Source organism: Vipera ursinii (genome assembly GCF_947247035.1).
Source record: "Vipera ursinii genome assembly, chromosome: 12".
NCBI classification, from domain to species: domain Eukaryota; kingdom Metazoa; phylum Chordata; class Lepidosauria; order Squamata; family Viperidae; genus Vipera; species Vipera ursinii.
Genome location: NC_139525.1, coordinates 10432505 through 10448249, shown reverse-complemented (window position 1 = coordinate 10448249; position 15745 = coordinate 10432505). Strand labels below are relative to the sequence as shown.

The following is a 15745-nucleotide window of genomic DNA, read 5'->3' as shown; positions in this document are numbered from 1 at the left end:
AGGCGAGGATCATCCCGTGAGTTCTGAATACGAAAGAGGTAGAGTGACAGGGGTGCGGAGAAGAGAAAAGACACCTACGCATGGTATGCTTGCTGGATCTGGCCTTTCTGAATCTTTCTCTCTATGTCATCTTTGTTCAATCGGGAAGTGTTTGGGTCTGCAACTCTTCCAGCCAACGTAACTATTGATATGGGAATAACTGGGAATTCTTGGACATTTCCCAGTACGCCTGCAGCACACTCTTAAAGCTTCAGACAGGCATCTCCTTGAAGATGCTAGAACCTTCTAAACATCAGGGTATCATTCTCTTCCAGTCATTTCAGAGGAGAAGATCGCTAACAAAAGACCCAGCAAAGCTTTCTCTTTATCTAAGACCTTAAAACCAAAGGTTAACCTATCTTCTCTTCATCCCCAAATACTGAGAAAGTAGTAAGGTTGTCCGCTTGGGTCCATGGATGTTTTGCAATCCATTGGCGAGGATTGCAAAACTTAGAAGTGGTTTTCTAGGATTCTTCCCCAGCTCTTAAATAGAGTCCTGAAATGAAGGAAGTTTCGGGAAGAACCAAAAAAGGATTGTAGTATCCACAATTCTGCTCTTCAAAACAAATTCACGTGCCTAGATTCCTTCTTGTCTTAGTTTTGGGAAGTAGGTCTTTTGTGCTAAGCACCAGTGGGTGAGGCTTAGAGGTTCTTACCAAACACAAAGGAAATATTTTAAATGTTAGAGTTGTTACTCAGAAAAGATGGTGTGCTTTCCTGGGAATTTTCCCAGCTCCTCTGGATTTCTACGAGGGAGTGGAAGAGTTGGAGCGTGGAGATCCTGTATCAGAACACACTAAGGAAATGAGAATTTGTTTGTGACAATGTGTCTGTTTGAGCTTAGCTATCCTTCTGTTTATTTATTGGATTTATCCCTGCTGCAGACAGAGTCCCCGAGGTTTACCGTTTCCATCAGTACAAAGAATAAAATGTCCACAATAAAAACAAATCAAACAGGATAATCAAATAACAAATCTGAGCAGGCACAGCGCTATAACTGGCAGCATTCATAATTCAAAGTCTGTCTGACAAAACTTCATTTTTATGGTTTAGAGAGCAACCCGAGCGCAGAGCATCTGGGTGGAGGCTATTGCAAAGTGCTGGGGGCAACCAAGCGAAAATAGCAATAGCACGGAGACTTATATACCGCTTGTCAAGTTTCCGACGTATGGGCTTTTCAAGTGACTCTGAGGCATTATTTACCTTAAAAGTCCTTTATTTAGCCTAACACACCGGCAATGCTTGCTCGAAGGAAGCTGGAATCTGAAATCTCCGCCCCCTTGCACAATATATTAAAACACAATTCTCCACCTTTCTAATTTTGTCATTAATCATATTCTCCAATTAATTTAAAGAATCAGTTTCCCTTCCATTAGAAAACCCGCCAAGGTCTTATCTTCTTTAATTTCAGATGGCCTTGAAGTTACAATCCTCCTCTTCCCCCCCTCCCAGCCTTAACTCAATCTCTTAAAGCAATACACAAGTTTAACATATGAAATGGCTACTTCTTCATCTCTTGTCAAGCAATAACATTCGATGTTAGCAGCGATGACACCGCTTCACAGTGCTTTACAGCCCTTTCTAAGCGGTTTACAGAGCCAGCATATTGGCCCCAACAATCTGGGTCCTCATTTTACTGATCTTGGAAGGATGGACAGCTGAGTCAACCTTGATCCGGTCAGGATCGAACTCCTGGCGGTGGGCAGAGTTAGCCTGCGATACTGCATTATAACCACTGCACCATTATAGCCCTTCCTTCCTTCCTTCCTTCCTTCCTTCCTTCCTTCCTTCCTCCCTCCCTCCCTCCCTCCCTCCCTTCCTCCCTTCCTTCCCACTTACCAATAGCACTGACACTTATATACCACTTTACAGCCCTTTCTAAGCAGTTTACAGAGCCAGCATATTGGCCCCAACAATCGGGGTCCTCATTTTACTGACCTCGGAAGGATGGAAGGCCGAGTCAACCTTGAGCCAGTCAGGATCAAACTGCTGGCAGTTGGCAGTCAGCAGAATTAGCCTACAGTACTTCATTCTAACCACTGCACCACCCTGCCCTGGGAACCTCTCCCCACACACTTTGCACAAATGGGGAGACCAATGGGAAGCTCTCCTGTCATGTATGTAATGGACTGGTTGAGACCTGGTGAAAAAAGACAGCCCTGTAAGTACCGCCAGGTCCTTTAGTCTTGAAAGGTTAAAAGCAATACTTTGAATTGTACTCAGATGCAAATAAGGAACCAGGCCAGGGCCAGAGGTGTTGATATTCATGTCAGTGTTGCAGCCAGGAGCCAGATGTGCACAGCCAGCACTCATTCTGAGTCAACTGAAGCCTCAGGGCGCTCTTCAAAGGCAGCTCCATGGAGAGAGCATCGCATTAGTACAAATGGACGATGATCAGGGCATGAGTTATAATTACAAGGTCCTCGTGGGTCTGGGTAGGACTGCAACTGATACATCAACAAAGCTGAGCAAAAGCCTCCCTGGCCACCACAGCCTCTAACTCTGTTTTTATCTGTTGCCATGAGACCGTGAGAGTCCCCAAGAGACGGATGTGCTGTTACAGAGACAGTGCTAAGCTATCAAGAGATCACAAGAGAAACATTGGAGCTGCGTGGCAAACAAACAGCAATTCCAAATTAATTGGGTTCAGTTTCAACCTCTTTTGCTTATCCAGACACTCACAGCATCCAGACAGTGGATTAAGACACTTGATGGTCTTTCCTCTGTCTCCCGAGGCAGCACTGGACAGTTGGGTATGGTCAGCATATAGATCACAATCCTCATATGAGGTTCTAGGGAGATTCTGAATCATCCAGGTCATGGTTATTCCCAAAGGTGCTTTTCCAAAAGGCAACTGGAATTTTAGGGGTTTTTCCCTGAAAACCTTTCACTTCTCATCTAAGAAGCTTCTTCAGATCTAAACTGGAGAACTGAAGAAGCTTCTTCGATGAGAAGCAAAACATTTTCAAGGGGGGGAAAAAACAAAAAGGTCTAGTTGCCTTTTGGAAAGTTCCACATGGATGCTAGAAAAGGGGAGGACCAGATCTCCAACAAGGAAGAAAACATTTGTCTGATGATTTTCCAAATTTTCCAGTCTAATCTACAACTCTGTGATTTTTCTGGCCATCCAACTATTAGGAAGTTATTACTTAGCTTTTGAAGATCAGCTGAGGTCAGAGAACTTCCCCTGAGCTTTTGCCGGAAGAACAGGATCCAGATGTAACACAGAGATTTTTTAAAAAAAAGTAATAAGGATGTGGAAGTGTATCTCCATGTCTTTGGGGAAAACATCTGCACCTTCTCCTTTAGCAGATGTTAAAGAAAGCCTGTAAATAGGTCAAGTCCAAGGTGCTTTTGAAAATATATAGTTGGATGCAAAGGAAATGTGCAATAGCTTCACAATGCAGCTAATAGACAACCCTAAATGGCATGGGTCCAGATTACTTTAGGGAGAACCTGCTGCCAGCATCAGCTTCCCATCGTCCTGTGCGCGCCCACAGGGAGGGCCCCCTTAGGGTTCCGCCGGTTAGGGATTGCCGGCGGGTGATTCCCAGGGGGAGGGCGTTCTCCGTGGGCGCGCCCGCCCTTTGGAACGAACTGCCGACGGAACTTCGGACTGCCCCCGACCTTCGCTCGTTTCGCCGGGACTTAAAAACCTGGTTGTTTGAATTGTCTGGCCTGGACTGAGGGATTTTAAATTATATTAAATTATTAAATTAATTTTAAATTTTAATTTTAATGTTATCTTAATTTTGTGGGCTTGTATGAATTTAATCTTATTTTATTCTCTCTTTTTGTATTGTTTTTAACTTGCCCTGTGAACCGCCCTGAGTCCTTCGGGAATAGGGCGGTATATAAATTCAAATAATAAATAAATAAAGTTTTTATGTATTGCCCTGTTCACCGCCCTGAGTCCTTCGGGAGAAGGGCGGTATACAAATTAAATTAATAATAATAATAATAATAATAATAATAATAATAATAATAATAATAATAATAATAATAATAATAAATAAACCGTCCCATTGGTAAAGGCAGCAAAAGAAACCCTTGGGACATTTTATTTTATCAAGAGTATAACTTGATTGATAATTCCACATAGGCACAGAAGTAGCAAAGCCGGTTCTAAAAACCAGCATAGGTAAAATTCCCTTTTTCCCTTGGACCTCTCCACAGTTTATTGTCCATCCATCAGTTGCATTCATGTTGTTTTGGGAACCATCTGACCACTTCAGAGTTTTCCCAGCATTTGACCTTGGAGTGTTGGGACTGTCCCAGGCTACATTGGCTCACTTGCATTCCTCACTTCCTTCCCAAGTCTCCCAAGCTTCCCTTGGATTCCAATACTTTCTCTCTCTCATCCCGCTTTCTGTGGTCTGGTTGCAAGCAGAGGTGTGTAGCGAGACAGCCATGACACTAATTCTGCCTGGAGTCAAAGCTGGACAACAAAACTACACGTAGAATTGGATATTATTTGACAATTGTTGAGAATAATTCTTGAGAATCCTTTTTAAAAGAAAAGCTTGCCCTAAAATGTGTATGTAGTTTGGCACCCAGTTCTCCAAGTTATTTGTTTGTTTGAGAGTTTTACCCAATGTGCTTGGCAAACTGTGTCACAAAATTCAGGGAATTGTTTTTTGTTTGGGTATTAGCTTAATAATATAAAGGTGGATTGGTTCACACTCCAGTTGCAAACAAAATGACTTTATCAACACCTCTCTCGCCCTGCGGTACGTGAAAACGGCTGAAACTCGCCCACTAAATCTCCTAGATTTTGGCGAAACGCATAACTTGCGGTTTTAAAAAAGAGACCTTTAGTTCATTTCCTAATCTAACACCCTCTAGATTTTGTGTCAGTTCAAATACCGCACCAGTGAAGGGTCCACATCAGCTGTAGATAAGTTGTAAGGATTCACTATCATCTACAGGCATCACATTACCTGGATATGTAATTTCTTCTACGATCAAAGAGAAAAGAGAACAGATCACAGGAATGCCTCCTTTTACCTACAAAGTATTAATTAATACCCAGACAAGCAAGAGAAGTCATTGCATCAGCATAACAACAATCAGATAATGAGGTGTCAATCACATAAAAACAAAGCTCCACAGTGTGGTTTGTCCAATTATATACAAGTTTGATAAGATGGCAATTATACATTCCCTACAACTGATCAAATCTTATGCCTCCAAAAGAATAGCAATGAAGGTGCTACCTAGCCAGGTAATGAAGCATCTGTCAGTCAGACATTCCAAGCGCTGAGAACGCTGCACCTTAAGACTCTAGTGCAGAATATGAGCATACATATTATCTACCACCAGTTTCAGAGCTTTCTCAGAAAGAAAGGATGGGAAAAGTGAATATTTCCCTCCCCCCGCCAAAAAAAAACTTCTTCCAAAATGGTCCAGTATGTTTTGAATTGTTCTAAAACAAGGGTGTCCAACAAGACTTGTGGACTTCAACTCCCAGAATTCTGGCTGGGGAATTCTGGGAGTGGAAGTCCACAAGTCGTAAAGTTGTCAAGTTGGACACCCCTGTTCTAAAGAAAGGTCATCCATCTTTTTTTTTGGGGGGGGGAGGAATTGTTTCTATCTTGTGCATGGTATCAGAAATGGAGTCTGAGATTGCTTTCAAGGGCATTTGCCAAGTAATTTCCACACACAAGGCTTTCTCGCTTTCAAAGAAAAATGAAAAATCTGCAGGAAGAAAAGGGAGGGGTGGATGGACAATGCTTGACGTCGGACCTTCTCAGATGTACTTACAGCCCAGCTTTGAACACTTCCGACAGCCATCCCATAACCACAGTCCCATAACCACATAATTAAGGGCAGTTGGAAACCCACCCAGTTCACAGCTGTTTGCCCATTGAGTTGGGTTGAGCCAGGGACACTGGAACCGTCGTGAATGTGAGTCAGTTGCCAAGAGCCTAAATTTTCATCATGTGACCACGGGGATGTTGCAACGGTCATAAGTATGAAAAAAGGCCATAAGTTGTTTTGTTTTCCCCCCAGTGCCGTTGTATCTTTGAACGGTCACTAAAAGGCCTGCTGTCGGTTGTGTGTGCCACCTCTGTGTTTCTAAAGCGTAGAGCAAACCTTGTTGCACATTTAGCAATATAAAGCTTCCAGAATGCAGCTTTTATTTTGCTAAATTCCACCCCTTCCCCACTTTGTGAATATGTCACTGATTATTGCAACATTCATTTTAATAAAGCAGCCAGATAAATAAATTATAATTGCTCTCATCACACAGCATAAGACTGCAATCAGAAACTGGGGGTGGGGGTGGGGAGTGGAATCAAAACAGCCTGAATTTTTAAGAACGCCTAATGACAGTCTGAATTAAAGAGTGTCTTATTTAATAGGCAAAAGAATCGGTGAGTATGTCACAAATCAATAAACTGTCACAATTTATCTATCGCCATGACTGCAGCTTGAAATCTGTAGAGGCTGTGTTGCCCTCATCTTCTCCTGCCTCCCAACTTCCCCTATTACTGTGCACAATGATAGATTTGGAAGGGACCTTGGAGGTCTTCTAGTCCAACCCCCTCCTCAGGCAAGAGACCCTATATCATTCCGGACAAATGATTGTCCAGTCTCTTCTTAAAAACTTCCAGTCATGGAGCAGCCACAACTTCTGGAGGCAAGCTGTTCCACTGGTTAACTCTTCTCCTGAGTTCTAGGTTGCTTCTCTTCCAGATTAGTTTCCATCCATTGCTTCTTGTCTTGCCTTCAGATGCTTTGGAAAATAGGTTGACCACCACCCCCTCTTCTTTGTGGGAACCCCTCAAATATTGGAACACTGCTAATATGTCCTAGTCCTTCTTTTCTCTAGACTAGCCTTCTGAAGAAGGAAAGAGTGCTGAAGCACACATTTGATATAGTAACCGCACAAATGTGAACCATGTCAACGCTGCTAACATCGGATGTTCTTGCTTTGACAACAGATGGAAATGCAGCCATTTCCTCTATTGTTTGTAGAATTAGTTGCTGCTGGGAGGGGGAATAGGGATGAGAGTCCAGCTAGTCATAACAATAATAACTCAGCCATGGGAACCCAAGGACATTGGGCCCAGAGCTGATAGCGTTTTAGTGGGCTGGAGAGCTGGGGAGAAAGCCCGTGCTTCAGTTTAATTGGGGAATGTGATTTATGACTGTTTATTGGAGGAGGGAATTGTACTTTGTTACTTTTGTATCCAGGGGAGGGGAATTTAGTTTCTGGTTTCAACTGTGTAGTGCCGATACTTTGTCTCCCGAATAAAAGATTCTTTAAGGTAAACAATGCCTCAAAGTTCTTTTGAAGAGTTTCATCTATCGGAACCATGACAAAGCAACTGTATACAAACGACATCCTTGTTAAGGTTTTATATCAGGGGACTTCAAACTTGGCCCTCTTATGACTTGTGGACTTCAACTCCCAGAATTCCTCAGCCAGGCGTGCTGGCTGAGGAATTCTGGGAGTTGAAGTCCACAAGTCATCAAAGGGCCAGGTTTGAAGACCCGTGATCTACAGCCTCAGAATTCATCCACAGGAATCTCTACAGGTAACTTTCAGGTCATCCACTCCTTTCTGCTGTTCATCTGAGCACTTGAAGGATGGGATGATCAGATTTTAAGCAGGAGTGGAAAACCCAATCACACCCTGTCTTTCTTAAGGAGACCAGAACAAACCTTTGAAAGAGTGCAGTGCCACCGTGTCATGTGCCATTTTTCCATTCTTCTTCAAGGCAGCAAAATGTCGATGCTTTGCAAAATTGCTTTCAAAGGAGATGAGCAGGTCACTGAAATGTATAATGTGATGGATGTGAGGCTATAATATCATCCTTTATATTTGTTGTAGTCAGGGGAGGTGCATACGTCTTCTTCCTTTCACTGCATCACCATCTGCCCCGTTTCTGATTTCTTAAGCTCCTATAGTATTCCAGTATTTCTCAACCTTAGAACTTTAAGCTGTATGGACTTCAACTCCCAGAATTCCCCAGCCAGCAAGCTGGGAATTAAAATCCATGTAGCTTAAAGTTGCCAAAGTTGAGAAACATTATTCTGTTCAATTCCAGGAGCAGGAGGGTGTTTTTAAAAAAGAAAGTTTAGACCAGGGGTAGGCAACCTCGGCTCTTTTATGACTCATGGACTTCAACTCCCAAAAGGAAATTAAGAAGCAAAGGAGAAAGTAAAATAGGTCCATAAAATGCATAAAAGGATTCCAGGTGCAGCCTTAAAGATACTAAAAAGAGAAAGGGCTGTCCACAAAAAAAATGTTCTCAGGGTCTGAACCCTCTAAGATAGAAGCTGAGATCCTGGAAACTTCCATTCTTTCCCTAAGCAGACCCAGTACTGACCAATTCTGATGATTAGATCTTGGTAACTTAGGACCAGTGATGTGTAGTAGGTGTCTAAGGCAGACATGTCAAACTCGCGATGTCGGCGGTTTGACACCCCTGGTCTAAGGTGTCTTCCTCCCAAGCAAATGAGCAATTCTACCTTTCAATCAGAATAGAGCTGTAAGGTCTTCTAGTCTTCAAGTCTTCTAGTCCAACCCTTTGGTCAAGCAGAAGACCCTATACCATTTCAGATAGGTGGCTGTCCAGTCTAAAAAGCTCCAGTGACGAAACCTGTACAACTTCTGAAGGCAAAGCTGTTGCACCGGTTAATTGTCCTCCCTGTTAGGAAGTTTCTCCTTAATTCCAGGTTGTGTCTCTCCTTGATTAGATTCCATCCATTGTATCTTGTCCTGCCTTCTGGTGCTTTGGAAACTTAGTTGACCCCTCCTCTTTGTGGCAGCACCTCAAATACTTGGATACTGTTATCGTGTCACCCCTAGTCCCTTTTTTTCTCTAGACTGGCCATACCCAATTCTTGCAACTGTTCTTCGTATGTTTTTGCCTCTGAGCCTTTAATCATCTTAGTTGCTTTTCTTTGAACTTTTTTTCCCCAAAGTCTCAACATCTTGTTTGTAATGTGGTGACCAAACTGGATGCAGTATTCCAGGTGTGGCCTTACTAAGGCTTTGTAAACCAGTACTAATACCTCAGGTGATTTTGATTCTATGCCTCTGTTTTTGCAACCAAGGATTGTATTAGCTTGTTTGGCTGCAGCCACGCATGGCTGGCTCATGTTTAGGTGATCGTCCACTAGGACTGCAAGATCCCTCTCCCAGCTCATCTACTCTCTACTTGTGCCTTTGGTTTTTCCTGCCTAGGTGTAAAAGCTTGCTTTTCTCCACATTAAATTTCATGCTGTGAGATAGGGCCCATTGTTCTCCCCTTTTCTCTTTCTGCTCCACAATAATAATGTTCCTGTGAGATAGACAGTCAAAATCTTGGAGTGGAGTTTGAATGCCCAGAGTATCCAGAATCAGGAGTAATGGCACTTTTTCCAGCCTCACCACTAGGTCTAGTTGACTCTCAGATTTACCTGCTATCTCATCTTGTCCTCAAGACCAAGCTAGGATAACATGTACCACGGCTGCCTTGTGTCCTGAGCTGGAGATGTCCCAATGGAGAAGCAACTGCTGTTTCCTGTTGTACACTTTGTCCATTACAGCACGTTTTGAAAACTGCAAAGATTTATTAATTGCACCCAGCAGCTGTTGCTCCTCTTAATTTAACTTGTCTCCCATCTTTTTAATGCACATAATCCTCCTTTCAATGGGTCTCAATGTGTTAATTGGTTCATCTTTGTACTTTTCACAGGTGATCTGAGGCCAGTTTCTATGCCAACAGAATACAGCTGGATAGGAGATTCAAAAGAGCCAAACATGTACAAGAGAGGTAGTCGCGGTGAGTGTCTTTCTCGCCCAATACAGTCAAATAAAAGACCTTAAAAGGACTCTATTTTCTTCAAACTAACTCATTATTTCTGGGGAACCAAACAAACCATGTTCGTCGTGTCATTTTTCTTTTTTTCTTGAGCATTTATTAGGATGTGGCTGTATCATTTCAAACCATCTCTTAGCCCCCAAAGATGCCAGGGCTATCTCAATACTCTAGTCTTCATCCAACTCACTCAATGTGATAACTTGAGATGAAAGGCTATTTTTCCGATAAAGGAGAATATTTGTAGCTCAGAGTTAAAATTAGTGGTCCTTGATGCTCTCTGAACTTGGTTGTTTTCTTGCAGATGTTTCGTGACCCAAACTAGGTAACATCTGATGATGCTACCTAGTTTGAATAATGAAACATTTGCAAGAAAACAACCCAGCTCAGAGAGCACCAAGGACCCCTCAGGCTATTTTCCAACAAGAGGAATAAAGGGATAGCTGTATATTCCTGATCTGCATGTAATTGGTCTTATTGGCCTGCCGGCAAATTTCTGCAAATGAAAATCACATTTATTTTTCTTCACATTTATTTTCATAATATGTACATTCTGCATTGCTCCTTCTTCAATATGCACATTTTTGTAAGCAATTTCCTAAAGTATATGGAAAGGTAGATCCCACTGCTGTGTTTAGACATGCACAGAATCTGATGAATATGTGGTTTCTAAAAGAAGGCTTCTTCTAGTGGAGACTGAAAAAGGGGGATATGATGAATTCACTTAAAACGAGGGCCCTAACATATTTCTCTGACATCCCTAGCTCATAAACACTAAGAAATGAGCCAAGGTAACACCTTGAAAAATATCCGATAATCTGTCCTCTCCTGCATGTTGTTGCTTCTCTATATACCATTTCGAATCCAGGGTCCTTGAACTTCTTCAGATGCTGTGTCCATCATCTTAAATTCATGGTCATCTTTACTTGAGGTGAAGTTCAGTAGTAGTTCACTGATGATATTACGACATTTTGGAGACTCCCAGTAATAAGCAATCGATCTATCTGTGCTGCTGTTATTTCTCCTAGAAAAGTTCTGAAGTCATATTTTGTAATCACTGTGCTTCCCAAAAGTCGGAGTGCATAAAGAGGATTGAGTTGCTCAAAACATACAGTTCTAGATATGATGCTCCCTTGAGCAAACTCAAGTGACTTGTCCACCATCTGATACCCATTTTACCAAGGTTTCTTCATTCATATTTAAACCCCCTCTTCACCTCTTACAACTCCTAATATCTTCCCAGAAAATTGGCATTGCTTTTGAAATATGGCTTTCAGTGTGTCCTCCAAAGCATGTGTTGATCCTCAAGCCAACTGAAGTTGGGTTCCCATGCCAAAAACCATGGCTGATTTGAACTATGTTGTGCTGGAGACAATCCGTCTAACGGCATGACTCACGAAGCCTACGTGCTTTTGCAACAGTTTGAGCTTCTGATCTCTTTGTAGACACTGGAAAAGCGGACTTAGAAGTCCAGGGGGGAAGGAGGCATAAGGACAGAGATGGATCTCCTCATTAGCTCTCATTTTTCCCCTTTTTTCTCCTTCCTCGCTCTGACAAAAGATTCTGAGAACTCACTCCTACGATACCTGAGTGATGACAAGATCTTAGTGATCCAAGAAGAACCACTGACCCACAAAGATAACAAGCGGGATACAGGTCGGCGGTCCAGGAAGAAGGGCAAGAACGGTGGAAGTCCTAATTATCCTGTTAGCTCCTCCGTGATGACCTCATCTACTAATGTACGGCTTGAACCCGGACAGCAGGATATCCTAAATTTCTCCTTAGCTGAGAGCAACACCGTCCCCCTCTATCACGTAAGCTCTTTGATGCTTTCCCTTAAAACTTAAGAAAAACATTTGGTCTTCTTCATGTTGACATTGAGTCTCAGGGATTGCTTGGGTTTTCTTGGCAATTGGATGGAAGTGATTTGCGTTGTCTTCTTCTGTGATTTTTTTTCCCAGCAGTGCTCTTGCGATATCTCAGTGGTCTCAGGTCCTATTCTACCTGTTTTGGTTTTGTTTTGTTTCAAGATCACCTGGGTACTGACAACTGCTGAGATTAGGAAGGTAGAAAACATTGTTATGATCATCATCATTATTATTACTAATACCACTACTGCTACGGTTTGACATACCATCGGGTCCTTAGAACCACTTGTGTTCCTTTACAAACTGCCTTCCCAATTCTGCGCACCTCTTCTCTGTTAATACTAGGTGTGTATCCTGCAACTTCATACCAACCTGAGATTTGCTGAGTTGAATGCTTTGGCTTAGGCCAGGGGTAGGCAACCTCGGCTCTTTTATGACTCATGGACTTCAACTCCCAGAATTCCTGAGCCAGCCAAGCCAGGGTTACTGATGTGGGGGAAAGTAGGGGGTGGGAGATGTGTTGGGTATGTTCCCCACCTTGGGTATGTTTGTAAAAATAATAAAGGTGGGATACAAATAAATTAACTCTACCTTGCTGAATATGAAAAAGACAAGTTGTTTCTCAGTGCTTGTCTCCAACCGACTTTATCAACATCATCAACGAGGTGATGATGGTGACGATAGCGATGGTGGTGATGGCGATGATGGCGATGGTGGTGATGATGGCGATGATGATGATGATGATGATGATGATGATGATGATGATGACTATGGTGGCAGTGATGATGGTGATGTGGTGATGATGATGATGATGGCGATGGTGGTGATGGTGATGAGGATGGTGGTGGTGATGATGAGGATGATGGTGATGATGGTGATGATGATGACAGTGGTGGCAGTGATGATGGCGAGGTGATGATGGTGATGGTGATGATGGTGGTGATGATGATGATGATGGTGATGATGGCGATGATGATGGTGATGATGATGACAGTGGTGGCAGTGATGATGGTGGTAATGATGATGATGATGGCGATGGTGATGATGGTGGTGATGGTGATGAGGATGGTGGTGAAGATGGCAATGATGATGGTGATAATGATGACTATGGTGGCAGTGATGATGGTGATGTGGTGATGATGATGATGATGGCAATGGTGGTGATGGTGATGAGGATGGTGGAGATGATGGTGATGATGAGGATGATGGTGGCAATGATGATGGTGATGTGATGATGATGATGATGGAGATGGTGATGATGGTGGTGATGGTGATGATGGTGGTGATGGTGATGGTGATGAGGATGGTGGTGATGATGGTGATGATGACGATGATGGTGATGATGGCGATGATGATGGTGATGATGATGACAGTGGTGGCAGTGATGACAGTGATGGTGGTGGTGATGATAATGGTGGTGGTGGTAGTGATGATGACGTGCCCTCAAGTCATTTTCTTTACATTAGAGTAGGTGAGTTGCCAGTTAGAAAGTAAGAAGCCAAGCCATTGTGCAAAAAGAGAGCTCATCCCTTAAAAAGGGAGGGGACGTTGGAAAAATTTCAGAAGGGACCCCCCCCAGTTATGGCAGAGTGAAAGAAAGAGAGGGAAGAAGTATTTTCAGATTTGCAAGATTCTGATATGTAACTTTACAATGAAAGTAGTGTTAGCATTCATGGTTGGTGCTTCTTGTCTAGACTACCTCCAAGTGCTAACATGGGCAAGGAAAGTGAATCATGGGGTCATTAAGTGAATCGTGCGGTTGTTTTAGCATCACCTGTTTCCTCCATTGACTTGTTTGTTGGAAGTCAGCGTAGAAGGTCACAAATCATGACCACAAGGTGCCATCATAAATGCAAGCTGGTTGCAAAGTGCCTGAATTGCAATTGTGTGACCGCAGGGGTGGTTCAGCTGTCATAACTTTGAGGACTGTTCATAAGTCACCTTTTCTGAGGCCATCATAACTTCAAACCGTTGTTAAACAAACGGTCATAAGTCAAGGTCTACTACCTGTAAATTAGTAACTGATACAGTTGAAGCAAAACCGTGGCTGTGAGTTGGTTGTTTACCGAGATGGCAGTTACTAAGAGAAATATCAGCTCAAAAAGCTCTCTCTATTTCAGCAGAATTTCTTTCTTCTTTTTTTTTTCCCTTGGTTTTTGTTCACAGCGGGACCTGTTTGGAAATTACTGTTTTCATTACAGCTTCAGCAAGAAATATACTGCAGGTAGCCAAACCTGGATGATAACATAATGGGGAAATGCACCAAGGAAATAAAATTTAGCTGCTCGTTTATATGAGTGGCCATTGAGTGCATTTGGAAAATCGGGGCATTTCACTTATATGGCAAGAAAGTCTAAAATAGCAATTTAGCTAGCACGCCTCATATAATGTCTAAAATCCATTTTTACTCCGAATTCCATGGAGCTATCGTAGTTTGAAACGTGGTACAACCAATAGCCGTGACCAAGTTAGATCTATGTGGAGGCAGCTCTGGAGAACAATTTCTTTTCAGAATGTGTGCCGATGGAACAAGCAGATATATTTCCACAGGTTAATGAGTGAAAATTTTTTCCAAGCCGGTCTTCTGCCATTTTTCATTTCTGTTGACTCTGATTTCAGTCTCTTGTGTTTCCTCGAATCTGCTTCCTCTCCACTTGATGAAAAGGTATGTCAGTTTCCATTCCAGAGCTTCCCAAGATGTTACCCGCAGCTACACGCACAAACACAAAAAATACAGAATTAAACATAATCCGAGCTGTATCCTTCCAATGCCCTTTGTCCTACTACAGCTAGCCCTCGACTTACCACAGTTCATTTAGGGACCTCTGAGAGTTAAAAGAGCTCTAAAAAAAAGGGACTTAGGATCTTAACGACCGATGAAGCATCCTTCTGGTCATGTGATCAAAATACAGACACTTGGCAACTGGCTTACATATATGATGGTTGCACTGCTTTGAGGTCACCTTATCCCCTTTTGTGACCTTCTGCCAAGCTATGTCAATGGGGAAGCCAGATTTTGCCAAAAAAATGGCCTTTTCTTCTGGTTTTTCTGCAAAACCACGCCCATACTATACAATTTGCTCACTTAAGAACAGCGGCCTTTGCTTAATGACTGTGGTTTCACTTCAGGACTGTGGTGGTTTACTTAAGGACCGCTGCAGTAAAACGTGTAGCCGTTTTTTTCACACTTACGACCGTTGCACCATCCCCACGGTCACAATGCTTGACAGCTGGTCCGTATTTATGATGATTGCAGACACGTGATCCGGGTTCCACCCTCCTGACAAGCAAAGTCAGTGGGGAAGCCAGATTCACTTAACAACCATTTTTTTTTACTAACCGCAGTGATTCATTTAACCCCTGCGGCAAGAAATTTTGTAAAATGGGGAAAAGTTGACTGAACAAATGTCCCGCTTAGCGACAGAAATGTTGGGCTCAATTGTGGGCGTAAGCCGAGGACCCCCCTGTGAAGATGTGGCAGTTTCTCTGATTTGAGCACTTAAAAAAGGGCAACAGGGATGATCAGAGGATTGGAAATTAAAATTGCAGCAGGGAAAATTGAGGAAAACAGGCAACCTTCACCTTCAGAAGAGAAAAGTGACAGAATATCATGTTCTGTGGAGCAGCCTCTCCACAGAAAGCTAAATGGGTTGCTGAATGTCCAGACATAGGAAGACATGTAAAGGACTCCATGCGAAAGATGCCAGCAAGGGACAGTCCCAAATAGGAATTGCACTTTGCATTCTACCCTCATTCACTGTATAAATGGGGCATTGTATCCTCCCCTCAGTCTGGCTGCAGGATCTGGGGTGGCGCAGTGGTTAGAATGCAGTATGGCAGGCTGACTCTGCTCGCTGCCACCAGTTCGATCCTGACCGGCTCAAGACTCAGACTTTCATCCTTTCAAGGTTGGTAAAATGAGGACCCAGATTGTTGGGGGCAGTATACCGACTCTGTGAACTGCTTAGAGAAGGCTGTAAAGTGCTATAAAGCGGTATGTAAGTCTAAGTGTTATTGTTATTA

The 15745-nt window shown here is 42.9% G+C and overlaps 1 protein-coding gene across 1 annotated transcript in view; it reads left to right on the top strand.

Moving 5' to 3' along the window:
• Positions 1 to 15745, top strand: part of LOC310645839 (connector enhancer of kinase suppressor of ras 2-like) — a gene marked incomplete at its 5' end in the record, with an annotated part of 253582 nt that overhangs the window by 170308 nt on the left and 67529 nt on the right. The window contains 3 exons of the mRNA XM_083371858.1: positions 3 to 83; positions 9732 to 9818; positions 11415 to 11668. Of these exons, the coding sequence (XP_083227984.1) occupies positions 3 to 83; positions 9732 to 9818; positions 11415 to 11668 (422 nt within the window). The remainder of the gene's footprint in view (positions 1 to 2; positions 84 to 9731; positions 9819 to 11414; positions 11669 to 15745) is intronic.